This window comes from Numida meleagris, chromosome 2, assembly GCF_002078875.1.
Source record: "Numida meleagris isolate 19003 breed g44 Domestic line chromosome 2, NumMel1.0, whole genome shotgun sequence".
In the NCBI taxonomy this organism is placed as follows: domain Eukaryota; kingdom Metazoa; phylum Chordata; class Aves; order Galliformes; family Numididae; genus Numida; species Numida meleagris.
The window spans coordinates 18,283,539-18,311,105 of NC_034410.1; the positions used below are offsets into that span (position 1 = coordinate 18,283,539).

The window sequence follows — 27,567 nt, forward strand, 5'->3', positions numbered from 1 at the left end:
CTGGAGCAGAAGCAGCAAGGTTGTAAAGTGCTGCTGTAGTGCTGGAAGCTGATGCTCCCACACAGTGCCCCTCTAGCATGCTCTCCAGGCAATGGGAATTGTGGCACTCTAAAATGAGTTTAGCATGCATAGTTTAAGTGTCTTTTCAGATCACAGAGAAAGGAGCTTGCAAGGAAGAACATGCCAAAACATGGATTGCTGCTTATGAACATGTCTACTTCTCTTACATCTCCAATCACAGAAGGGCAACACCCTTCCCTTGCTCTGCTATTACAGGTGCTGCCTGTGAAAAATGTATTGAGCAAGGCTGGAGGGCACATTCACTACCTCTTGAGCTGGATAAAATACTTTTATCTACGGTGTTGCACAACAGGACCTGAAAGAAGCAGTTTAAGCTATGCAGCAGTTATACTGAGATAGGACTGCAGCACATTACAGCCAGGTGCATCTACTATAATATTCCTGAAAATTTAGGTATGAGCTCTTAAAAAGCTCTTTGACTCTGAACGGGAAGCACATTCAGAACTAAAATGCTTTACTGGTTAGCAATCTCTTATTTACAGCATCAATTTATTCACAGCCAATATGAAACTGTTTGTTCTTTATTTCAAGTATCTCTTTTCTGCTTTTTTCTTTTTTTTTTCCCCCTGCATTTTTTCAACTTCAATATAGCAACTGAAAAGTATTACATCTTCTTCCAGGCTTTACTGTTGCAATTTGAATGTTTTTTTTTTTCTTGAAAACTGCATTTAGCACTCTATGCTCAGTTGCGACACCGTACTTCTCTCTCCCTGCTGGAAGTTCTTACATCTTTTAGGAGTACATTTGCCTTTTCCACACCTGCTGCACATTTTTAAGATCCAGTCTTTCTGCAGTAACGAAGTAGATGATAGTTTTCTTGAGCTTACAAACAGAAATCTTGATTGTAAGTCACTAAAGGTGTGAATTCGAACTCTGTATTATTTCATGCCTTTTCCATCTAATACCTCCTAATTATCTGCTGCGATGGATGGCCACAAGCTCTTCAGAAAAGATAGGCAAGGAAGGAGGGGTGGTGGCATGGCTCTGTATGTTAGAGAGAGTTTTGATGTTATCAAGCTTGCAACTGGGGAAGATAATGTTGAATCTCTGTGGGTTAGGATCAAAGGAAAGGCTGACAAGGCAGACATCCTGGTGGGGCTCTGTTATAGACTGCCTAACCAGGATGAAGAGACAGATGAGGCATTCTGTGAACAGCTGGCAGAAGTTGCGCAATCGCCAGCCCCTGTCCTCATGGGGGACTTCAACTTCCCCGATATATGCTGAGAATACAACATGGCGCAGAAGACGCAGTCTAGGAGGTTTCTAGAGTGTATGGAAGATAACTTCCTTCTGCAGCTGGTGAGAGAACCTACCAGGGAAGGTGCCCTGCTAGACCTGCTGTTTACAAACAGGGAAGGTCTGGTGGGAGATGTGGAAGTCGGGGGCTGTCTTGGACATAGCGACCATAAAATGGTAGAGTTCTCAATTCTTGGTGGAACCAGGAGAGGGGACAGCAAAACTGCTACCTTGGGCTTTTGGAGGGCAGACTTTGAATTGTTCAGGAGACTGGTAGGGAGGGTACCTTGGGATTTGGTCTTGGAGGGTAAAGGGGCCCAGGAAGGCTGGTCACTCCTCAAGAAGGAAGGCCTGAAGGCTGTTCCTGAAGGAACAGGCTGTCCCCCTGAGCCGCAAGATGAGCCGGCAGGGAAGGAGACCAGTGGGGATGAACAGGGAGCTTTTCCTGAGGCTCCAGGAGAAAAAGAGAATCTACCTCCTGTGGAAGAAGGGATGGGCAACTCACGGAGAGTACAAAGAGGTTGTAAGGATGTGCAGGGAGAAAATTAGAAAGACAAAGGCCCAGCTCGAAATCAGCTTGGCTACTGGGATTAAAGGGAACAAGAAACTCTTTTACAAATATATTAACAGTAAGAGGAGGACCAAGGAGAATCTCCATTCTTTACTGGACGCGGCGGGGAATGTGGCCACTGAGGGCAATAAAAAGGCAGAGGTTCTCAATGCCTTCTTTACGTCTGTCTTTAAAAGTCAGACCAGTTGTCCTCAGAGTACTCTACTCTCTGACCTGGAAGTCTCGGATGGGGAGTGGAATAAACCCCCCACGACTCAGGAGGAAATGGTCAAAGACCTACTACTCCACCTGGACTACCACAAGTCCATGGGGCCAGACAAGATCCATCCAAGAGTGCTGAGGGAGCTGGCGGAGGAGATAGACAAGCCGCTTTCCATCATCTATCAGCATTCCTGGTCAACTGGAGAGGTCCCAGAAGACTGGAGACTTGCTAATGTGACTCCCATCTACAAGAAGGGTTGTAAGGAGGATCCGGGGAACTACAGGCCTGTCAACCTGACCTCGGTGCCAGGGAAGGCTATGGAGCAGATTGTCTTGAGGGAGATCATGTGGCATTTGCAGGACAACTGGGGGATCAGGCCCAGCCAGCATGGGTTTATGAAGGACAGGTCCTGCTTGACCAACCTGATCTCCTTCTATGATTGAGTGACCCACCTGGTAGATGAGGGAAAGGCTGTTGATGTGGTCTAACCTAGACTTCAGCAAAGCCTTCGACACTGTCTCCCACAGCATTCTCCTAGAGAAACTGGCAGCCCGTGGCTTGGACAGGTACACTCTTCGCTGGGTAAGGAGCTGACTGGAGGGCCGGGCCCAGAGAGTGGTGGTGAATGGAATTAAATCCAGCTGGCAACCGGTCAGGAGTGGTGTTGCCCAGGGATCAGTGCTGGGGCCTGTCCTCTTCAATATCTTTATTGATGACCTGGATGAGGGCATTGAGAGCACCCTCAGTAAGTTTGCAGATGACACCAAGCTAGCAGGAAGTGTTGATCTGCCTGGGGGTGGCAAGGCCCTACAGAGAGATCTGGACAGGCTGGATCTCTGGGCTGAAGCCAATGGGATGAGATTCAACAAGACCAAGTGCTGAGTCCTGCACTTTGGCCACAACAACCCCAGGCAACACTACAGGCTTGGGGCAGAGTGGCTGGAAGATTGTGTGGAGGAAACAGACCTGGGGGTATTAGTCGATGGTCAGCTGAGCATGAGCCAGGAGTGTGCCCAGGTGGCCAAGAAGGCCAATGGCATCCTGGCTTGTATCAGAAATAGTGTTGCCAGTAGGAGCAGGGAAATAATTGTCCTTCTGTACTCAGCACTGGTGAGGCCCCACCTCAAGTACTGTGTCCAGTTTTAGGCCCCTCACTGCAAGAAAGACATTGAGGCCCTGGAGAGTGTTCAGAGGAGGGCGACAAAGCTGGGGAGGGGTCTGGAGCACAGGCCTTATAAGGAGCAGCTGAGGGAGCTGGGATTGTTCAGTCTGGAGAAGAGGAGGCTCAGGGGAGACCTCATCGCTCTCCGTAACTACCTGAAGGGAGGTTGTAGTGAGCTGGGTGTCGGCCTCTTCTCTCTTGTAGCTAGTGACAGGACGAGGGGGAATGGCCTCAAGTTGCGCCAGGGGAGATTTAGGCTGGGCATTAGGAAGTACTACTTTTGTGAAAGAGTGGTCAGGTGCTGGAATGGGCTGCCCAGGGAGGTGGTGGAGTCACTGTCCCTGGAGATGTTCAAGAAACATTTAGATACAGCGTTAAGAGACATGGTTTAGTGGGGTTATTGGTGGTAGGTGGCTGGTTGGACTGGATGATCTTGTAGGTCTTTTCCAACCTAGCTAATTCTATGATTCTGTGATTCTTTTATTAGTCACCATGTTCCATGCTTGAACTAACAACTCCTGTGTGATACCATACCAAACCTCTTTGGAAACAGATGTAAAAGAAGGCCTACAACAATCCTTTTTCCTAAAAAGATAAATAATAATCTATTCTTTCTCATAAATGCCTTCAGATTTGCCAGGTAAATCTAACTTTGGCAAATTCCAGCTATATTCTCTCCCATTTCACTCTAGATCTTAAAAATCAAAGGTAAGTAAATCACTACTTTTCTCATTCTGGGACATAGAACAGTATTTGCTATTCTCCAAACCCACCACAGCACTCGGAGCTTGACAGATTAGTATATGCTGTGGAAATGAGCGCATTCACCTTGTACATTTTGTTTCCCCTTGGTAGTGGATTTGCCATTTTCCTATTCTCATTTGCATCTTCATCTTGTGTCTGTCCCTATGATCAGCAGAATCACATAATGAAAAACAACTATTTCATTTGATTTGGTGATTACAATAAATCATAAATCTCAGCGCCATTCCACATATCCTCCTGTGTTCTCTTTTTAATTAAATTAGTTAAGAAAACAAAGGCCAGCAGCTCCCATAATTGTTTAAAAGATCTTACTTAGGTGATGTTTAGAAATTCTCACTATTCCCCTCACTGCGAATCTCTGTGGCATCAACATTTTTTGCTGATCTATCCTTCCTTTTGCACACGCCTTCTAGGATTTTTGACTATTCTAAACATTCTTCTTATTGGGCTTTCTAGACAGCTAAATGGAGTCTTTTACTAAGGTTTCTTTCCTCTTAGTGAATTATGTAAGCCTTAGCACCTTTTCTACTAAATAAATTTCTCTTTCCAGGCCTCCTGCACATGCAAGAACCACAGCTTGAATCTGGGTGACTTCAATGACTAATTCCCTCGGTTTTTCAAACTTTGCTCTTTTGAAATGGGATAAACTATATTAAATATCATAAAATAAGGAAAATTCTTACTCAGGAGTTCTAAATCTCCCAAACCTCAAGTATGTGTATTTTGCAAAGTATTTACAAAGCCAGATTCTTCTTTTTCCCTAGAGAAACACTGAAAATCAGCAAAGGGTATGAAAGTGAAAGCTTTTTGTTTCCTCAGTGACTATGCCTTCCCAATTTAATGAAGGCCTAGAAAAAAAAAGAATGGAGAATTTATTTTTCTTTGTTTATAAAACCTTCTGCAAAACAAGCAAAAAAGCCTAGTAGCATACAGATTGAACCTGGACTGACATTCAGTTGAGAATATTTTTTAAATGAACTATTACTATGGGAAAAGAGGGCTCAGAGTTTCTTTGCAAACACTGTTTGGACAAACTCATGAAATATCTTTTTGAGTTCTTAAATCCAGAAAGGCTCCTTTTTGACCAAAGCCACTGCTTTAACACCTGTGGGCCTGCTAGGTTTATTCATATTTCACTAGACCTATGATTAGGCCCTCTTCCAAAATGCATCTCGTTGGGTGTCCTAATGAGGAATGTTGAGGAAGCTGGTAATAGTTTGCTGAGGTAACAAAGCTGCTTCGCTGCTTATGACTGTTCATCTTAAGATTCATTCCCATCAGCAGATGGAGGACTACAGTAAAAAACAGACAGTCAGGGCTGAAGAGGTCATAAAGCGAGTCTCAAGAGCAGGAAATTACATAGGCATGTCTGCCAGCGCAGTCTATTTATGAAGTCATTAGGCGTTCCTGGTCTCTTCAGTTCCTGCTTCCCCAAATAAGAGAAGAGTATTTTAAGAGCAGTAAACTCAAGTCATATTGTTTTAATTCAAGCTTATTTTTGCTATTTGCTTTTATATGCTGAGCATATAACTTATGCCAAGTACGTATAGTATCCAGCTGCTACAGAGAAACCAGTCAGATGAATAAATAAATTGGGGATTTACTCCCTCAAAACTTGATCCTGAAGCTTATGTACAGTTTTGAAGCAGTAAATAGCTGCTACAGTATTGGTACCACATGATTCAGCTTTTGTTTCAACCCAAGTTTTAGCTCTTAAACCTAAAAAACTCAAAGGCCCTACTCTATCATGCCAGAACAATAAGATCCAAGAATTGTATCAGATGTTGGTGGACCAGATTGCACTGTGTTGCACTTCTGTGCTGTTATTGCACGGCTTCCCCTCTGGCTTGAAGAGCTCTCGTGAGCATCAAGCGCCTTCCTCTTCCTGCGCTGTAGTTAGCAACTGTGAGCAGCTGGACCCTGCTTGCTCTGTCAGGGACTGCTACAAACCTGAACAGGCAAATTGTTACTGAGCCACTGGGATTTTCACCAGAGAAAGAAAAGAAAATTTAGACTAACAACTGTAAGTACAGCAGTGCACAATGTTCATCAACATAGAATCTTGCCTGTGTAAGGACTGAAAAAAAGTGATAAGAAGAACCCTGATATCCCTAATAGCCATTTTATTTGAATGCACTATGAGCTACTATTAGGACCAGTACAAGGACTGATAGAAATTAAAAGTTAAAAAGTAAACTTAAAAATAAAAAAAGATAATTGCTTGATGTTTGCAGTCTTCTGTAACTTTGATTTTTACTGAGTAAAAAAAGAAGACAAAATACTGAAAATAATAATTAAGCTAGGATAAACAGGGTTGTGCTCTCCTTAATACACTGTGTTGTATCAATAAACCAAAGTAAAACTTTAATAAATGGAAAGCACTCTTAGAATGGTAAAAGGAATTGTACCTCTAGGAAATAAATACACCAAGTCTTCACAATAACATCATTACTATAAAGACCAAGGAAACCATTGCATAAATAGGCAAATGAAGAATAAAGGCAAAGAAAATGTACCGTGTGATGAATTCGGAGCGTTGTCTTTAAATAGGTATACAGGTACACACATATATACCTGTACGTACACATCTCTGTTTTATATATACATTTATGCGAAACAGGATGGGGATTAACCACAACAGACCTCCAGTCCCACAACTCTAATACTAAATATTTCCAATTCATTTTGCATCCTTCCAGTTGTGAGATTTTACATTTCCTTAAATAACATTTAGTCTCAGGAAGCAAAGAAAACCAGGATCACAGAGCTGTGCATACAGCCCAGTGCTTCCCAGAGCAGCAGCCCGCCCCAGGCTGGTTACAGTCACAGAGCTGAGCTCTCCAGGAATCAATGGAAAATGTTCTTCAAGAAAGATATATTCAAATACTCTACATGGGGCTAGAAATAAAAAAGCATCATGTCCCAAGAATGACTATAATCTTTTCCACTGTGATTTCCAGCACTAAATGGCTGGTATCCAATTTGCACCCAATTTAAATTCTTGCTAAGGTCCCTGTACAACCTTCACATTGTCAGGTATTACTGTAAGTGAATAAACTTGCCCAAACTAAATGCAAAATATAACAATTTAAACTGACAGACAGAAGTGCTTAAGGAGATTTTGAGCATTTAGGTCTTGCTGACTTCAGTGCTAAATGCCAAAGATAAAGTACTTAGGAAACTCTGCAGTAATGGTCACAGAATGGAGAGATCTAAGTTATTTCATCTTATGGCTAAATTCTCATATTTTCAGTTTTGCTGAGAGTATGATCATTGTAAAGTCAGACATTCCAAGATAAATGAATAACATGTTTCATGGACATTATTAAAGAAAGGACAAGAAAAATTTAATATATTTTTTCCTATAAATCTACTCTAAATATTCAGGCAATTGTATATCTTTCAGCATTGAGATAACTTTGTTTGATGACTTGATTAAATTTCCAAATCAGATAACTGTTCTTTACAGAAAAGAAAAACATCCAGCTGATGCATTTAATTTATATAAGACCCTAAAATAAATTGTACAGGTCATTAACTTTATATTGCAAAAAGCCTATAAATTAGATGAAATGCTCAGTTGCATATATTGCACAAGAAAATTAACAGTTCACATTTGGCTGTGGTTTCTTGGTCATCATTTCTTTACGAATAACTGTTCAGCAACTTGGCTTATCTCTGTCAAGGTAAGCTAGGGTGATGAAATACATATTGATTTCTAGCCTACCCACTAGCCTGTATAACTTGGGTCCTTCAGCAGAGCTTAGTCTTTGGAATACCTCTGATGCTGGTAGGCCTCAAAGCCATGCTCAGTTTTGACATCAAGTCAGTATTTTTTGCACCTGTGAATTTGCAGTGCAATTTAGTGAAAGACTAAGTACGTTTTATGTAAGAGGAGAAAGAAAAAATGTGAGCTGCACACATTTTCTGATGTATTTTCACATTAAGGCAGAGAAACTCATGTTGTTAGTGAAATGCATTTAGAAATAAAGTCTTAGTCATGAAAATATCCTTGGGCTATGACATTTCTCCAGATTTGTCTTCTTCTAAGGAGATCTCTAGGGCTTTCATTACCTACTTCACATGGACATAAGAGATGCTGAAACTGAACCCAGACCCTTCCACAGCTCCAATTCTCTAATACATCTTTTCTCCAGGACAGTACAGATTTCTGACTGCTCCTTTAGGTTTACCTGACTTGCACTTCTACTGCCTGCTCACAGCGCCAAAGGAAAATATTGAAAAGTAAGAAGACGAGAAAGTTGAGAAGAAATAAAATTGTTAACTATACAACTACACACTTTTTAAAGTATATGTTAGCATTCTCACAGAAGCAAAACAAATTCCCTAATTACTCTAAGAGGCTGCAGCTCTACTCAGCAGTAAGCATGAATGGCATCTTGCAGTAACAGAGAGGAAAAAAACAGTCTTGGGTTGCCAAATATTTAAATAAAAGTTAAAAAGCTGTTGGCAGGATGGTGGAGTTCTGACAGAAATTGTAAAGAGGCTATCGACTTGTGTTTCAGTGAGTAGTTCTTCTATATTCAATTTTAACTCTGCATTTTCATCCCTGTGAAATATCACAATGCTTATTCTGAAGGTTAAACATGAAAACACGAATTAGAATGGTGGGATTTTTTTCTTGTCCCTATACTAAATTTCCAGTGTGTGATCTTGGCAAGTCATTCAGTACTTTAGTGCTCCACTGGTGAAATGAAAATAAATAATATCCATTATTAGACAAGGCAGTTTTGTGGCTAAATCCATCAGTCTTAACAAAGCACTTCAAAATATGATGATGAAACCTATAGAGAAGCTTACAAATAGTTATTTCAAAATTCAAAGCCATCCATTCTAAATTCATAAATGCTAAGTAAAATATACAACAGCATAAATATCAAAAGTGATGGGAAGTAGAAAAAGCACAACGTGATTTTAAATCATGAAATCTACATGGGATATCTCATTATGTTTGTAGAGTGATAGCTATTATTCTTCGAATCGCCTTTGGCTGCGTAAGTATGAACAGCAGGAATAGCTATAGTTCAATGAACTTTCTACTGCTACATTGGCAGGTGGATATCACAATCCCTAACTAAAAGCAGAAGTGCCTCCTCTGAAGGAAACAGCAAGCTGTGGGGGATGGGCACCTCTGAACCACAAATATGCTTAAAGATTCCAGGGAAAGATGAAGACTGGAGCAATTTGCCTTGGCAAACTAAGATAAATGATCTACCACATGAGCCAACAAGTTAAGGAAATATAGCCCATGACTGCAGACGAATGCACAGTGAGAGCAGAACACATGTACGTTCAGCATCCCATTTATAATGAAGTCATTATTTTGGGCCATATTCTTAGTGCTTTCTAACTGTGATTTGCAGTGATAGGCAGAGGATATTCTGTCAAGCTACAAGTTAAACCAATATTGCCACAGTACAGCTGTAAATATAAAAAAAAAAATACCATAGAGCCAAACAAATTCAGCTTATATTTATCATTATCATCATTATTTTTTTTCATTCTATCTCCTTCTTTCTGTTTATAGGAGTGTATAAACAAATGGATCTTAAAAGTGCCGCAGACCAGAAGGGTCCCACTCTGCCCTCCTGGCCTGTCCTCCCTCCATCCTGTGGTGTCTTGCTAAAACAGGTGTTTAGGAACTGAAAAAAAGGAAGCCTTGCTCCTGAATGCCTTGAAGCATATCCCAGTACAGACTGAGACAAAAAAGTCTTTTCATTCCTCTCTCTCTTTTTTCTTTTTTAAACAAGGCAGACATTGATAAGAGCAGTCATCTGGCAGGAAGGTACAGGTAAGGAACCTTTATTTTCCAATTTACCTGTCCTCTGTAATTAAGAAGTTTCTGACAATCCTTAAACTCTGCAAGGGCTGGTTCCTCCTTCCTGTGGCTTTCAGGAGTACCGTCAGAGAAGGGCTTCCCCCCCCTCCTTTTTAAAGACTGAAAAAGAAATAGAATAGAAAACAGAGCATTTTCCCCTAAATGAACACTGCTTCTCTACAGAGTTTCTAAATGTAACCTTTCCTATCTTCTTTTTCTGTCTCCCTACAGATTTAAATTAAAGGAGTAGAATATTCATACTCAAAATAACATTTTTTTTAATCTACATGAATGTTTTAATGTCTTTGTTCTAGACTTTCAGGTTGAGCAGCTCTACAGAATTAACATGGCTGCTGAAACATATAAAGTGAATTGAATCAGGTCTGTTGCTCCTGCACAGCAAATGTTGTGATAGCTCTCACAGTCAACCCATGGACTCTGCTCTACTTGCTCCTCTTTTTTCAAGAGCTTGAGGGTCTCTGAAATCATAGAATGGCTTAGGTTGGACAGGACTTTAAACATCATCCAGTTCCAAGCCCCCTGCCAAGGGCAGGGTGCCAACCACCAGATCAGGCTGCCCAGAGCCCAGTCCAACTAGGCCTTGAACACCTTCAGAAATGGGGCATCCACAGCTTCTCCGGGCATCTGTGACAGTGCCTCACTGCCCTCCTGCTTGTAAACTTTCCTTAAGTACTGGAAGCACACAGTAAGGTCTCCCTGGAGCCTTCTCTTCTCCAAGCTAAACAAGCCTGGCTACCTCAACCTTTCTTCATAGGATAGGTGCTCTAGCCTTCTGATCATCTTTGTGGCCCTCCTCTGGACTGCTCCAAAAGCTCTGAATTTTTCTTGTGTTGGGGGCCCAGGATACTCTCAGCCTTCCAGGCTGCAAGCACACACTGCTGGCTCATGTCCAGCTTTTTGTACACCAGGACCCCCAGGTCTTTTTCCACAGGCTTACTCTCAAGGAGTTCTTCTCCCAGTCTGCATACACATCCGGGATTGCCCCAACCCAAGTGCAACACCCTGCACTTGGCTTTGCTGAACCTCATTAGGTTCACATGGGCCCATTTTTTCAGCCTAAGTACCTCTGGACGTGTCAACTGTACCACTCAGCTTGGTGTTATCAGCAAACTTGCTGAGGTTACACTCGATCCCATAGTCTATATCAGTGATAAAGAGGCTGAAGAGCACCAGTCCCAAGATGGGAATACATTGAACAACTTTGGGAAATGCAGTACATTTTTGGTACCAAGGTAAAAATCACTCTCACTCATTCTCTTCCTAGGAGCATACATGCCGTGATAACTACCCATGGGAAAGTGGTATCTAGCTGCACTGTGACCGAAGATCCCACACTGCAATATTTCACATACATGAAGGGCTGTTGAGCACAGTACAGATTTAGAAGGAAGGCTCTGTGGGCTAAAGTCTCTTCTCGAATTGGCCCAAACTGCTCTCATAGGGTTAAACTGTGTCTCTGCTGAACTATGTGAGGGCAGATTTTTAACTTGTGCTTTTCTAAATTAAATTCTAGATGTAAACGTTCCTGTAAGTATTTCAGTAACACCTACCTTTTTTTTTTTCCAGAACAGCTTTGGCAAAGGCTTTACATATGCACTCTTCTTCAAGCACATACTTCAATCGCATTTTTAAATGCTGTGCCAAATTGAGACTTGCAAGGGTAGCAACTATTGTTATTTTTACAGTAAATCGACATCTTTCTCTGCCTTCCCTATGAAAAAAACTAAACAGATTTCAATTCTACTTAAAAGTCTGAAAATCTTTCCCTAGATCTCCAAATAATAGATTCTTGAAAATAGAGAACCAACTGTACCAGTGTCAGTCTCAAAAACTAACTGGCAATTACAGAGGTGAACTTAAAACTGCAGTGGATTTATGATAATCAATAACACTTGATTGTGTCATTGGAAGACATAAGCACTTGACAATCTCCCTGGCCCCAGAGTCATTAAATTTCAGTAGGAATGCTTGCTTGGTATGCACCTCCACTAATCTGTGCCATAAAACAGCAGAATAGGGTAAAGTAATTAAATTCAAATGTACACATGGAATACTCATGGCTAGAATGAAAAGAACTGGTTTTATTATACAGTCCACAATAACTACAGCAAACTTGTACAGATAAAGCTGGACATAGCTTCCTAACCTGAAGACCTCACTTTCAGGTTATTATCTATACTTGCCCGTGGAAAAACCATGATTCATTAACATCTCTGGGTCATCTCTTGAAGCAAACATCCATTCTGTTTGTGTAGTGGAAAATTAAATCATAAACTTGCATTTGAGAAGCAGTGTATGATAAGTGCTTACACTTAACTTTGACGTGAGCTGAGCATGCTTACTGCTTCTCAAGCTCAGGCCACATTTCAGGCCCCTGAAGGCAGATCATAAATTCTCAGAGAATTTTACTTTGTGAATATCCTAACGGTGTCTTGCACACCATAAACAAATAAATATATAAATCATAGTGTCCAGCTCTTACAGGAGAATGCAACACGTACATTAGAGAACAGATTAGTCTCTATAGTTCTCTGCCTCTACCCAGTACAGTAATATGGGGATGTTGCAGTTGGTCTTTTCTGCAGGCTCAAAAGAACCTTCTCTCCAGAAACTCTTTTCAGGATCTGCAATGATGCTGCAAAACTTATTGCCAGTACTGTATACGGAGTGGGACCCTTGGGCCAACTAAATCCCAAGATCAGAGAGAAATCTTAAACATATACACCTTTTTCAGTCTTCCCACCTTCAGGGTAACACCGGCATACATTGCTACAGTTAAGCAAATCTTTGAGTGGGAAGCTTTCCAGAACTGGAGCCTAAGGAAGGTAAGACCATATACTCCAAAGCATAAAGTCTTCTGGTTTTGCTTTTGCTGTTTTGTTTCTTTGTTTTCCATTGGTGGCTTTCTTAATCTAGAATAAGAAGTTTCAATTCCTTTCCAAATTAAAGGAGGGAGGGGAACTCATGTACTTACCAAGCTAAGAATAACAGATTTTTAAAATCAATGTATTTATTTTTAAAACCTACCATCATTTCTGCAGAACACACAAAACTCACCACTAGTGATAAAAGCTCAGACACCAGAGAGCACTGATTGTACGTAGAATATCTATCAGTCCTGGGTTGTATTATTATTAGAATATAAAATATGGCAGCTTGGGATCTGCTTTGTAAACAGCCAAGAGATACATCCATTCCCCTCTTTGTGCAAGCCTCTGTGAGGAGAGGAACATCTGAAATGGCAAGAACTACAGCAGTCTCAAAGTCAGTCTTGTTGTCTGTGCACTACTCAGAAACCTTAGTCAACTTGAATCTGGATTTTTTTTTTGTATAGCCTTAGGTCATTTGAACAAAAATCTGATCAGGATTTAAAATCTTATCTTGGGGAATTCAGGGATGAGAATTTACAGCTTTGAATTTGATGGAGCAACGGGAAACTGGAAAGATAAGTGTGTTACTGCAGAAGAAAGTAACTCATGCACTCTGAGACAGGAATTGCACACTTTTTACTTTGGCAAAGTTGTCACTTCTTCAAAACTACTTTCCTATTTATAAAATAAGGCTATTACCTTACCTCTTCCAAGAATAAGAATACTAATGGATAATGATGATGATGGGAAAAATTAAGGAAGCTGAAAGCCAAGCGTGGCCAGCAACACAGCAGTGGAGAAGCAGAGCTCACAAAGTGCATGCTGACAAGTCATGGGAATCAAAAGTCTGTGGCCCAGCACTAGAGAGTACCTATGCAAAGTCAGGAACACAAGTTGAATTCAAGCTTGCAGTATAGCATAATATTAGAGGATTCAAATTACTCCATTGAGCTGAAATAACACAAACTCGTGCGCGCTGGCAGCCCGGAAGGCCAACTATGTTCTGGGATGCATTAAAAGAGGAGTGGCCAGCAAGGAGAGGGAGGTGGTGGTCCCCCTCTACTCGGCTCTTGTGAGGCCCCATCTGGAGTACTGCGTCCAGGCCTGGGGGCCTCAGCACAAGAAAGATGTGGAACTCTTGGAATGAGTTCAGAGGAGGGCGATCAAGATGATCAGAGGGCTGGAGCACCTCTCCTATGAGGAAAGGTTGAGGGAACTGGGCTTGTTTAGTTTGGAGAAGAGAAGGCTCCAGGGAGACCTCACTGTGGCCTTCCAGTACTTGAAGGGAGTGTATGAACAGGAGGGGGAATGATTGTTCACAAGGGTGGATAGCAACAGGAGGAGGGGGAATGGTTTTAAACTGAGACAGAGGAGATGTAGGTTAGATATTAGGAGGAATTTTTTCACACAGAGGGTGGTGACGCACTGGAACGGGTTGCCCAGGGGGGTTGTGGATGCCCCATCCCTGGAGGTGTTCAAGGCCAGGCTGGACGTGGCTCTGGGCAGCCTGGTCTAGTGGTTGGCGACCCTGCACTCAGCAGCGGGGTTGAGACTCGATGATCTTTTAGGTCCTTTTCAACCCAGGCCATTCTATGATTCTATGATTCTCATATCCAGAAAAAAAAATAAAAGAAGGTAAGAATCTTGACCCTAGTGTGGCAGAACTCAGTAATTTCAGCTGAGGCAGTATGTGAACCTCCTCCTTTTAAGTACTAAACCTTTTTTCAGGATACATGCCTAGCTCAAGAGGACAACGAAAGATAATAGTAGTTCCTTTCCCATTCAAACTGACAAGTGTACTAAAGAAAGAGCTGTTTTGTAAGTCATGTATGCTGTTCTAGAAAATGACCCTGAAATGAAACAAAATCAGTATTATTAACTCTGCAGTAGATGTCCAAATGATCACGCAAGAGAGAAAACGAGCTGAAAAAGATAAATCATAGAATCATTTGAGCTGGAAGGGACCTTTAAAGGTCATCTAGTCCAACTCCTCTGCAACAAAAAAGGACACCTACACTAGACCAGGTGCTCAGAGCCCCATCCAGCCTGACCTTGAATATCTCCAGGGAGGGGGCACTGACCACCTCTGGGCAACCTCTTCCAGTGCCTCACCACTCTAATGATAAAAAACTTCTTCCTTATATCCAATCTAAATCTCCCCCAGATTAGTTTAAAACCATTTCCCCTTGTCCTATCACAGCAGACCCTGCTAAAAAGTCTGTCCCCTTCTTTCTTACAGCCCTCCTGTAAACACTGAAAGGCTGCTCTCAGGTCTCCCTGGCAACTTCTCTTCTCCACGTTGAACAGCCTCAGCTCTCTCAGCCTGTCCTCATAGATGAAATGTATATGTTAATGTCCGAAAAAAGAACAAACCCAAAAAATAAACAAACAAAAGAAACAAACAAAAGCAAACTAAACTGGCCAAACAAAAACAGGTAAAGAAAGACAAGCTTTCAAACAAGGTATGTAAGAATTAAAAATTCTTTGCTACCGTGAAAACTTCGACTGCTGTCAATGCCCCTGCTATCTTCCATGGCACAGTATACTTATGGCTGCTACTGTTATATCACGTGCCTGGAAATTGTTATGGAGCATTGGGAAGAGTGTTATTGATGGCCTGGAGTACATGGAGGCATGTGGGATGGAGGGTGTGGTCCACAGATCCAGGACACAACTGCCTTTCATCCCAGGGAAAGTCCCAGTGACCCAGGTGGTCCCTTCCAGCAAGGTTCCTAGGCAAGAAATTGTAAGGACAAATTACTATTGCTATTATTTTATCTGCTCATTGGAAAGATGTAAATGTTTCCAATGGATTGCAGTATTGTCAGTGAAACGGAAAGTTTTAGGAAGGCTAGATACATTAATATAAGCAAAACTGAAAGCTGTTATATTTTTGCTTAGCTTGATGCTTAATCAGAGGAAGATCCCTTCTCTTTGCCTTCGTTAAATGCAAACACAAGAAGCACTGTACTTCCAATTATACATTGAAATTATTTACAACGCAAATTATGCAAGATTTAACTAAGAAGTACAGCATTGCATATACTTTCTTCATGAAACAGTTTTTAAAGCAAATGGATAACAGATTCAACTGTTAATCTAACAGATTCAACTGATGTTAATCTATATTAGTTACTCACCCTATCCATTTTCTTTGTTTTCAGACTACAGCCTAGATCAGTAGATATATGTTTAAATAGGAACCATTCTGTGTTGATATTGAGGTCAGTTTCTGCAGTACACCAAATGCTAAGCTTCTAGTCCATAAATGCTTTCACTGCAAATAAACCATAAATCTATTATCTTTACAGCATCCGCAATCTGGAAAATGTGCTCTCTTTTAATCTAGTTGCTTCATGAATATCAAATTAATGAAGAAGCAACCTGAACGAGAAATGTGTTATCAACTGAAAAGACCTCTAACTGCATGATCAAGACAAGTTTTTGGGGATTTTTTGGTTATTTTCCCCTTTCCTGTCATCAAATAACAGTAAGTTTTCTACAAGATTAGATAGTCTGTTCTTAAAGCACCTACTTGGCCAAATTCTCAACAGTCAGAAATCTCCCTTAAACATGACTAGAAAATTAGTTTCCCACCCTAAGTCAAAATTCTGATCTTGTTCTGATTAAAAATAAAAGGTCAATGTTTGCTATAGAATATGAAATGAATATGTATATATACACACACACACAAACTCCAAGCAAAAGTGCTTTTCAATTAGATTATATTAGGATGTATAAACATTTTTCATCTAAAAGTCAAAATGAAAATTTGAAATGAAGCATTTTGTCGCCATAAATACAAGAAATTTAAAATTACTTTTTTTGACACTTCCCACTTGAAGTAGTTGATGGGGGCATGTCAAATTTGACATAATTTTCTAACTTCAACCTGTTTCATTGTATATTTTTTTACTTAGTTTGTATAATAATTGATAGTATTAAAGAGAAGTCAGATAGTTTACTTTTCCAGGCTTTTCTACTCTTCTAAGAGGATTTACAATACTGTGAGCTTTAAAAATACTGCATGCATTCCCCTCATCATTTTATCCTCATCTTTGATGACACTGTGATCTCTTCAATCTGTTCCCTATGAAGATGCACTAAATAAGATTTTGTGTTTGTGTCTATTTGTTCTTTACTTAACACATTATGTTATGTATGGAGGTAGAAACAGGGAAGTGAATAAAAGAACTCAGTGAATGTGTTGTGTTCAATGAATGAATAGGAAACTTGACAGTAGCAGTGACCTCGGTGCTGTAGGATACTAACACTATGGTCCTGGTGCAGTGACCAAGGTGAAGTGGACTTCATATTCTGCAATAAAATTGTCTCTAGGCAGAGCTCTCAGTAGACTTAAATTTGGCTTCTTACTGTTCATGGAGCCAGCCTTAGCATAGTTGAGCCTGTTTCAAAATCCTTGCACAACAGAAATTGGAAGGTATTTTTGGGAGGCAACCTTCAGAATCTCTCCTAATGAGAAATTTGATGCATCTGACCTACAGCACAGCCACATGAACTACTGAACCACTGCAAGTGAGGAGGAAGCAATCCCTGAAGAGGGCAAGAAGGGCAACAGGAGGGTATAGGAGGGAGAAAAGAGCCTACTCTGAAAACTGTTAAACCACAAAAGGATTGCTAACAGAGGGTCTTGGGTTTATATCTCAGGGTTACTAAGGCTACATTGCAAATACATACTGGCTGGCTTCAAAAGGAGAATCACAAGTACCCACACGTGAAAGCAGAAACAAGCAGCTGGGGAATGTCATAGAGCAACTATATTAGTAAAGAATCCTGCCAACCTCCAAATCAACTTGAGTCCCTGCACTCAGTTTTCTACGGATGCCAAAACAACATTTTCCAATGGATTTTTGGTTAAATTGCTGACTCATTGAAAGAAGAGCCAGCATAGTAATGAATTCCCCTCTTAAACTCTTCACCTTTCAGAAGAGACTGAATTTATGATGGATGATACTTGCCTTTTACAATCAGCCTAGTAGCAACTCTTGTGAAGAGGAAAGTTGTAATAATTCAGCCCAGATGCACTACTGCTCATTCAATGTTTTCAGGATTCATATTGTAATCAATGAAAAAAAAAAAAAAAGGTAATTCTTGAATACAAGAAAAAAATACAGTTCTAAGTGCTCATTACTGGACAACCACTGCATTCTATTCAACTTCTGGAGCCAGCCATGCTGCTTAGATGAAACTTCCAAAAGAATGTGCCTTAGTAACTACAGCTGTTAAGGAAAGCTGCAGTAAAAACTACAAATGGTATTCCATCCCTGCAATATAATCAGCCCTTTCAAATGGTTTAGTTATATCTATAAAGAAATGGACCATAGCTCCTAGCATTCACCATAAAACATACATTTGAAATATTACCAAACTTAGTTTTAATTGAAAGGTTTGTATGTTCAATTTGTGGAACTCGTCCTATTCAAGTCAAAGATTTCTTACTAAATAAACAGAAGAAGTGATGTCTGCTTAAAGTCCAAGAACGTCTCTGTGAGAACATCTTTTAAATAAAAGAATTACCTGCTTATAATGCAACCTAGGTAGTGTTAGTATTAAAAGATAAGTGCAAAAACAAGTTAGAATAAGACCTCATTTTAAAAGCCTTATTTCACAACACTAAAACTCTACCAAACAGCATATTAAATGTCTTCCCTTGTCTGCAGCTACAGAAAGTACAAGTGAAAATCACATTACAGCCATGCATATCATTGACAAATGAGGGACAGAGGCCTCAAGCTAAGAGAGCACTTGAGCTCATGCTTGAATTTTATCTAGCTGCTGAGTTCAAGGTGAACTCTTACAAACTTAAAACTACTCGCACAGAATGATTCAAGATAGCTACAAGAGACCTTGAAAGGTCAAACCATCCAGCCATTTGCTCCAAGGCAGGAACAGCTGCCTTTCTGGACAGGATGACATTTCAAACATATGTTTATCTAACCTGTTTCAGTGATGAAGTCTACTCAGAGATAATCTACTTCCATATCTTTATCATTTAGAAATCCACCCTGTTGCAATTTAAGTCATTATTTTTTGTTGAGGACAACTTATTCCTGTGACTGCAGAAGCTTTTTTATGTACTTGAAGCTTGTTAACAAGTCACCTCTTAGTTTCATCCTCTCTAACATTTCTCTTAGTTTTTCTTCATATGGCACTGTCCAACTGTTCTGTTTATTTCTTGAACTACAGTGCTTGGAACTGAAGTGAATATTCCTGTTGGGATCTTATGACTGCAGAGCAGAGCAGATAGCATCACTGTATGTCTTGTATTTCCATATTTATCCTTACATTTCTCTTGATGCATCCAGCCATAAAGTTTGCTACTTTTAAAACTATGTGTTCAAGTCAAGTGCTAAGCCTGACCCTGAATCCAGTCTAAGAACTTGCTGCACATGCTTGTTTTAGAAGAGAAAAACACTGGGCCAAATCCAGCTTGAAAGAACACACCTACGCACTGATTTTTGGTGAAGGGAGACGAACATGTTACACAAGCTCTTTCAAATCCAGAATTTACAAGGACATTTAGCACAACTGATTGACCAGTGCTGACAGCAAGTGGAGCTAACTGAGGCTTTGTTTATTTGTTGGATGAGGAAGAGAAGAGCGAGGAAGCAGAAGTGTTCCATGATGACACATGGCGCCGAGCACTCCCAAACATTACCTCACAGCAATGCTTTAAGATCATTTTTCAGAAGCCACAAACGAAAACAAAACCCACGTGCACTTAGCATGGCTTGTCTGCATACTTTTCCATGGAGAGTAATCTCCTGGGCTCTTTGAGTTCCTGCTGTGATTATGCAATTCTCTGGTTTAGTAAATACGACATCTGCCAATTGCACCACATTAACACTCCCAGCTCAGCCCTCATCAAACCTAATAGTTGGATATAATTTCACACTGCTGCCAAGCATACAACATTTCCTCGTACTAGATGAGAAATACTCCTGTCAAATGACCTTTTGTTCACTTCCCTGTGCGCAGGGCCCCAGCACACGCTTACCTTAACTACTACCTTCTCAAATTGCATTGGTATTCATTTTCCTTAGGAAGCATGAACCACACTGGGAACTTGAAACGCGCTCATAGCAGTTACACCAACACACAGACTATAGCCTCAACTGGTTCTGAAACTGGGGCAGCTATAGAGTTTTCTTGTTGCCAGTGCTTTCAGAGTTACAAACAGCATCACTGCTCAGTACTTCAGAGAGCCCAAAAAACCCACAGTGACTTCTATGAAAAAGAGAGTCAAATGATGAAGTTTCTTTTAAAAAGAAAAATATATTTTTTTCAATTCCTTGATGGAGAAAACCAGTAGTATTCAGACTGAGGGTGTTTTTGGTATGATATCTGTCACTAGCGTAATTTAAAGCAAAGCAGCTTTTGTGGCATCACTGCGCAGTATCCCATAGTCCTGCAGGAAACACTACTCCAGGTCCAAACCTCCATCTCCTGAGGTCAGTGCAGGTGCAGGGAACAACAGCCCTGCTCCACTGGGCCAAAACACTGTAATGAATGTGCTAACTCACACATCATGAATAACTAACACTAGAAATAGTCTGTGACTATTTTTCTCAGTGGATCTCTCTCATTACCTGACATTATGAATTCCCTCATCTACTTCTTTCGTGGCCTCAAGAGTCTCTTGTCCTACAGGAAACAGCTTTAGTGAACTGCAATGGTTTGCAGAGGAACGTGGTATTCAGCACAGCAGTCGTTGCTTCAGTGTTTTGCTTTAAACAGCCTTTATGTGATGCTAATAAATTGCTGCCCACAATGAAAGGACTTTTCAAATATAAAGACCATTTTGTCATTTCCTATATGTCTACAGTGTAGGAAGAAGGTTTCCCTGTTATTTACAGTCAACTTCTAGTTATGGGTCAGACAAGAGCTAGCTTTGGAGTCAAGTGCTTGCTGGGTTTTAAGTGCCTCTCTGAGTATGAAAACTGCAAGGAGGAATATTTACAACCAAACAGAAACATTGTTTTCCTCAGGGGATTTTCAAACCTTCACTGAACTATGACTGTTTTTCTCACTCTAAATTTGTGGAAATGATTTTCTATGAAAATGACTTTAATAACTAAGTCAACCTTATCATGGCCTTAATTTATCTGCTATTTGTTAGCAATACTTCAAACCACACTTTCATAAGAAATGAGGATTACAAAAACTGGAAAAAAAAATAAAAGGAAGAACCAGGTTGAAAGTTAAGAGATTACTTCTTCAGAGGGAATTCTTGGTAAAACACATGAGGTATGCAAATAGGATTTACTCGTAAATGTCATTGGGATATTTCAGTTATCATTTCTACTTATAGACCGTGTGCAGAAACAACAACAACAAAAAGTAATTTTGAATGCAAAGGGAAAAAAATTCTGGCACATGTGTTGTCTTAAGTCATAATTCACTTGATTCTTCTAAGATAAAAGCTGCAGGTGCTCACCTGTGACGGTGCTATTTTAAACAGAGTAAACTCAAGCAGTACAAGTATGTGACTATTCCAGTAGATAAATACTAAATAAACACTAATAGTAGTTTATCCCATAAAAGTAATTCTACCCCTCTTTGAAAGGCAATGCTTGGAGACAGCAGCAGTCCAATGAGTATAAATTATACCCGGAATATGCTTTGACAGAAGAGAAATTGCAATAACAGCCTCCTGATTCTGACTGAGTTAGCTAAAGAACACAACGTTTTCACGGCTTCCTGTTGCAACGTTTCAACAAGCAGCTAGCCCTCACTCAAACACCCGGGAGCCCTAATTGTTGGGCGAGCTTTCAAAAGAGCACTTTGCTTCAGCTCGCTGAAAGCCGTTCAGTTACTGTCAAACACACGCTGAATACGAACCTTACGTTTAAGAACTTTCATACTTGATGCAGAGCGTTTCCCCGGACGCAGAGGAAGCTGCAGCAGCCGCGGTGCCCTCTGGCGGGGACAGCCCCGCTCCTCGCTCACCGCAGCCCTGGCTCTAACACATCACTCAGGGGCAGCAGGCGAGTGCCGGCATGCCTGGGAAACGGCTTCGCCTCAATGGATCCGACCTGATTGTACCCAGGGAGGAAATTCTAGGAACTTGGGGGGGGGGGGGAAATAGTATGTATGTGTTTATTGGTGGGTTTGTGTTTTTTTTCCCCCCTAGTTTCTGTTGAAATCATGTCGCAGCCCTTTGTTGCCATCCTCAGATACCCTCTCCTGGCTCTAGCTCTTGAGGGCATACTTAATATTTAAATTTCTTGACACTGTTAATCTCATTCAGTTTCAATATGGAGTTTTGCCACTGAACATATCAGAACCAGCTTCCCCTTAAGTATCCTACTTCAAAGATTTGGTTTCTACTTTAATTCTTCAAAGGTTTTATCTGAGCTCCTCCAAAGGGATACACTGGATGCTAAATAGAGTGAAACTCTGAAACATCTCTTCTATTTTGGCTCACAGAACCTGAAGTTGAGTCCCTCTGGCTTTATTTAATAATTGTTATCTTCTTACTCATTAGACACAGCCTATATACTGAGATATATACTGTAGAAAAGCAACATATATTAAAATAAAAAAACCCATAACGATGAAAACGTGTTAAATGTGACTCTCATTATGCTAATGACATCTGAGTATTGCTGTCATCATGCAAACTTTTTATCCATGTCAAAAAGGAGAAGACCTCATGGTTATAGACATCTATCTGTCCAAACTGGCATCATATTGTCCACCTTAGCAGCAGAAGGCAACAATCTCTTCACATATTTTCTTCAGAATGCATTACTTATCAAGGTAACATCTGCTTATTCTTAACTCCTTGCTACTTCCCGCTGTGCTCAGTAATGCACCAGCCACTAACGAATGACTTAGGGATAAGCAAGCTGCTGGTACAGCTTCTGCTTAGCACCTCCTGGCGCAGACCTTGCTGACTATTACAACTCAACAGCCTGCATGAGCAGAGCAGCGATTCTTTGTCTACTGATAAACTGTATTTCATTTAGTCAGCAACAACACTTTCTTTTAAAGGTACCATGGCAATAGATTAATTAACTTTGTAAACTCAGTCTGCTGCCACACCACATGGTCATTTTCTCTCTGTACTCTCACAGCCACGCTTTTGTTTCAGCCGATAACATTACCAAACACCAACAACTGCCATCCAAAGCCCCGGGAGCAACAACGTGCATCTCACAGCACTACATGGACAGTCTCCTGCTTTTTCCCTTTGGCCCCACATGAGCCCCCAGCAACCTACTGAGCTACCTGGTCCTTTAGCCATTCCCAACCCAGCAGTAGGCCCCTGTTTGGGAAAAGTCCCTTCTGCCCAGCACGTCTCAGCTGGCACTGCTGTGGGCTCTTGTGGCTCTCCTGTTTGGGGCACTTACTCTGTGACCCCAGAACTCTGCACGTTTATACCAGACCTTTCAGGAAAGGAGGAAGAGGCAGCTCTGGTACACTACGGACATATTTCAGCTGGTAATGAACTGTCTGTTACTTCAAACACAAAAGCAGAGCTTTTACAAATACATATATAGAGATAAAAGGTAGAAGCTGCCACAGCAAGATCCCCTGATATGCAAAACCGAGCTTTTCCTCGCTCACTACTCAAATACCTATCTGCAGACGCACCGAGCTTCCCTCGGCAGCTCTGCCCTCCGCAGCACAGGAATGCGGGACGCAGAGGCTTTGGCGGTCAGCAGGGAGCCCCACGCGGTGTGAAACGCACCGCAGGTGCTATGTGCCACGCACTAACAGGTGCCTCCAGGAGAATCCTTACATCACCGCAACCAAACTTAGGCAGCAGGGCAAACCTCTCGTTCTGAACTTACAGCTCCCACAGCCCTCAGGGGCTGCTCCAAGATCCCTCTCCCTCTTCTCTCAGCGCTTGTATTTTAGGGAGGGCTGCGAGCTACCGGGGAAGCGGAGTGCCCGCTGGTTCTCCCGGCAGGAGATGCGGGGAAACTTTGCCTCTCCCACGGTTCGCTGCCAGGGGTGCAGCGGGGCCCCGCCGCTGTGGGGAGGGGGGGACCGGGCGCCCTGCCCACCGTCCCCACTGCCTCGGGCTCCCGGGAGCGCCGGAGCCCCTCTCGATTCCCGGCAGAGCCCTTCTCCTCCGGGAGCCGGGAAGGAAGCTACGGAGATCCCGCGGAGAGACTGGGGAGAACAGCACCAACTCTCGCTGAGGGTGAGGGGAGGAAAGTCCCGAGTTCCCATTCAAATAAATAAATAAAGCGAGGGGGAGCTCTTCCCGGAGAAGCCCGAAGGAGGGATGCAAAGCCGGCACCGCGGTCACCCCGGAGGGCAGTGGCAGCCGACCCCTAGTACGCGTTCCCCCTCTCCGGCCCCGGGCCCCGCGGTGCTGCTGGGAGAGGCGGCGCAGAACCCCCCCGGGCCCGGCGCTGCTGCCCCGCCCGGCAGGTACCGGCCTCGCTTACCGCGGCTCTGGCTCGGCGTCTCCCCGCTGGCGAGGTGGCAGCGCTCGCTCAGGAACTGGAAAAGTAATAGAAATCCAGCGGCTAGTTTGTTTCTCCGCAGCCTCGCCATAGCACGGAGCTGCCGAGACAACTCTCCGGGGTGCGGGGTGCGCGCCGCTCCTCGTCGGAGGGTGGGGAAGTCCGGCAGGCGGCGGGGAACAGCCCTAGCAGGCGCCGAGTCGCCTTCCTCTCGCAGGAGCTCTCATTGAGGGGCGGCGGGGGCTGGAGCGGGCCTGGGGTGCGGCGGATGGGGAGGGCTCCGTCCCCCCCAACTTGCACGGCCGCGCCGTTCTCAGTCCAGCGGCATCACTGCTGGGGAAAACAAGCCCAGTCTCGCCTCCGAAGTGCCAAACTCTTCCTCCTCGCAGCCTGCTGATGGATTTTAGGAGAGCCGCTGAGATCCTCCCTTCCTGGCTTGCCCCCACCCAACTCCCTTCCCCCGCAGGGTGAGGCTTGGGTGCCTCGAGGACGGTGCCTTTCCTCGGCACACCGCGAGCGACAAAACCCCTCCGCGGAAGACGAGCGGGGAAATCTTCCAGCCGGAGCCGGCGTGCCGGCCCCGGGGTTGGGGGGCAGCACCCGGAGGGCGGGCGCTGCGGGAGGGGATGGGGGCGGCAGGCGGGGACGCACAAGTTCCCCGTTCGGGCGGTTTCCGCGGCTGTCAGCGCGAGGCCGAGGGCAGCGGAGGGAGGCGGGCGCTTCCTCGGCTCCCGGTGCAGCCCCCGCTGCCGCCTCCCGGAGCTCGGCGGGGCGCAAGCGCTTCGCTCCGCTCCGCGGCTGCCGCTCGGCCCAGGAGGCGCTGTCCCGGAGCCGCGGGGGGAGGCCGGGGAGCGGCAGCACAGCCCCGCGGCCGGAGCCCGTCGCTCAGCGGGACGAGGAGGGCCGGGCCCAGCCTCACCCGGAGGTTCAAAAGTTGCTTTGTAAGGATGGGTCCGTTCCGCGGAGCGACAAACCTCCAAGACCCCCTTACCGCCTCCCACCACTCCATATTTTTACTTGGCTTCCGGAGAAACCAGCTTCCTTTCATCCCCCTTCCGTCCCCCTCCCCGCAAACCCCTTCTCTGTTTTTCTTCCTTTTCCCTCTGCAAGTCAGAGGTGCTTAGGTGCACTCATCTCTCCAAAAGTGCAAGGACTGAGGGGTCCGTCCTCCAACAATGGATCTACACGCTTAATTTAACGCGCTGTGATTTATCCCATCCCTTGTGTTAATCTGCGAACAGCGGCGTGGAGGCACAAGCGAGCAGAGGGCACATCCATCACTCACACACAGCCGAGCGAGAGGGGCAGCGGGTCCAGGCGGCGGCTTTGTACCCGCTCGGCGAAGTGCGGGGCTGGGAATCAGCGGAGCTCACTACAGAGCCGTGAATGCACCTCGCAACCCTAGCTACAAAATAATTAAATTAATTAGAGTGACAATTAAATTAAATAAATAGGGCTACAGAATGTTTGACACTGCAGATAACTAATACTTAATCACAAAGGAACGACCAGTGACGAGACCGTGTTCTCCCTCAATTTACCACTGCTCGTGAGATTAAGAATTCATCAGCCCCATTGTAATTGCCTAGCTCTTTAATGTTTGATGCACTTATGTGTACATGAAAGCAGAACGCTTGTGGTTTTGAGAAGTATAGTTGAAGTATGAGCAGAAATATTTGACATGTAAACAAAAATATTAGACTTTACGAGGGCTGCTCCAAAAGTAATGCCTCCTATTTAATGATGTTGGTCCACAATGTCAGAGGCGGATGTTGGTGGTATGGCAGCAGAGGTTGAAACTTCCCACCAGTATCCTGTTACATGTTGTTGCCATGTGACAGATGGCAGCAGAGGGGCATGCTGACAGAATGGTGTCATGTCAGAAGTGCTGATGCAAAGGTGTGGAATTGAATTCCTCCACATGGAAAAAATGGCACCCATTGGCATTCACTGACAATTGCTGAATGCTTATGGAGACCAAACAGTGGATGTGAGCACTGAGGAGGTGGGTGGTGCGTGCCAGCAGTGGTGATGGCGACAGTGGGTCACCTCCACTGGTGCAGATTTTGACAAGCGCAGCATGCAGACTCTTGTTCATGGCTGGTGAAAATGCATAGCCAGTGGTGGTGACTAGGTTGAAAAATAGTGTTTTGCAGCTGATAATTTGCTCTATCAAATAGTGTTATTGTGCTCTTTGTCATAGTTTCCTTGGAAATAAATGTGAGGCATTACTTTTGGAGCAACCTCTGTGTGTTGCTATACAATATACATAGCAACCTATTGTATATCTGAAGGCTGATACCAGTAAACGTTCTTTGACATTCAGTGGTATTGCTAAAGTTCCCCCAAGTATTATCGGAGCTGCCGAGCAGGTTACTGAGCTTTTGGCCTTTGCTGGAAGGGGTGGGGAGTCAGTGCTAAGGAAGAACTGCTTCTCTCAGCTGTTATTGTTAGATCTCGCCAGCATTATTGTTAGATGAGAATAAGAACAGTAAGAGCTGGAGAACGTTCAAAGCCTGTTTTCATGTGCTTTTGTTCTTTTGAAACGTAAATTAGCGTATTATAATATTATAGTAAATGTTAAGAAAGGCTTGATTGACTCGAAGAAAAAGTGCACATCTTGCTAAACTATACAATAATAAATCCTTTAAGCCCTCTATATATAGTTGAGAAAAGCCTAAATGAGGGCAAGTCAAATTTTCTTTCATTTTCAATCTGCTTCTCAGTCTTGCAGAGATTTATAGTTTCAGATTTATATTCTTCATAGATGGGTGACAAAAACTCTGTATGCTAACGATTAGCGATAGCCAACTGAAGTGTGCAGCTGCAGATAGAAGTGCCAGCAACATCTTGGTCCTGCAGTCCTAATTTGCAGTGCTCCATCTAGTTGTGCACCAGTTTAGCAGTGTGCCCGCTGGGAGGGTGGCAGACAGTCACTGCATTCAGTGCTCCTCGTGCTTCAGGGTGCCCTCCGATGAAGGCTGTATGCACTGTCCCTCTTGTATTCAAAAAGACAATCGGCACACAGCTATATCTTGGCATAATTGTGTGTAAAGCCACAAGCAAAACACTGTATTGCATTGAAAATAAAGCTAACAAGGATACATGTATTAATGATTAATGACAACATCTCACTGCTAGAGAGGCATTCATTGCAGAGAAGCATATTTGTTCATTGTTATTTATAAACCAGAAGGAAAACAGAAAGGAAAGCTTCTTGAAGGCTTCCTGAGCTGTATTCGCTCGGGAGGCTGTACCTGTGATCATTTTTCATTACTCTCATGTATTTCCATCCTCATGCTCCTCTCACCTATCTGAGGGATGTGTCTTGCAGTGGCACTGGTTCCACAGAAATCAACATGAATGCTTTCATTTT

General features: G+C 43.0%; 1 protein-coding gene across 2 annotated transcripts in view; it reads right to left on the bottom strand.

The window, feature by feature from the left end:
• PLXDC2 (plexin domain containing 2) overlaps positions 1-24,316 on the bottom strand; it is a 246,368-nt gene extending 222,052 nt beyond the window's left edge. For both annotated transcript variants that reach the window (XM_021387768.1, XM_021387767.1), the window contains exon 1: positions 24,174-24,316. In XM_021387768.1, coding sequence (XP_021243443.1) covers positions 24,174-24,282 — 109 coding nt within the window. In that variant the 5' untranslated portion in view covers positions 24,283-24,316. The remainder of the gene's footprint in view (positions 1-24,173) is intronic.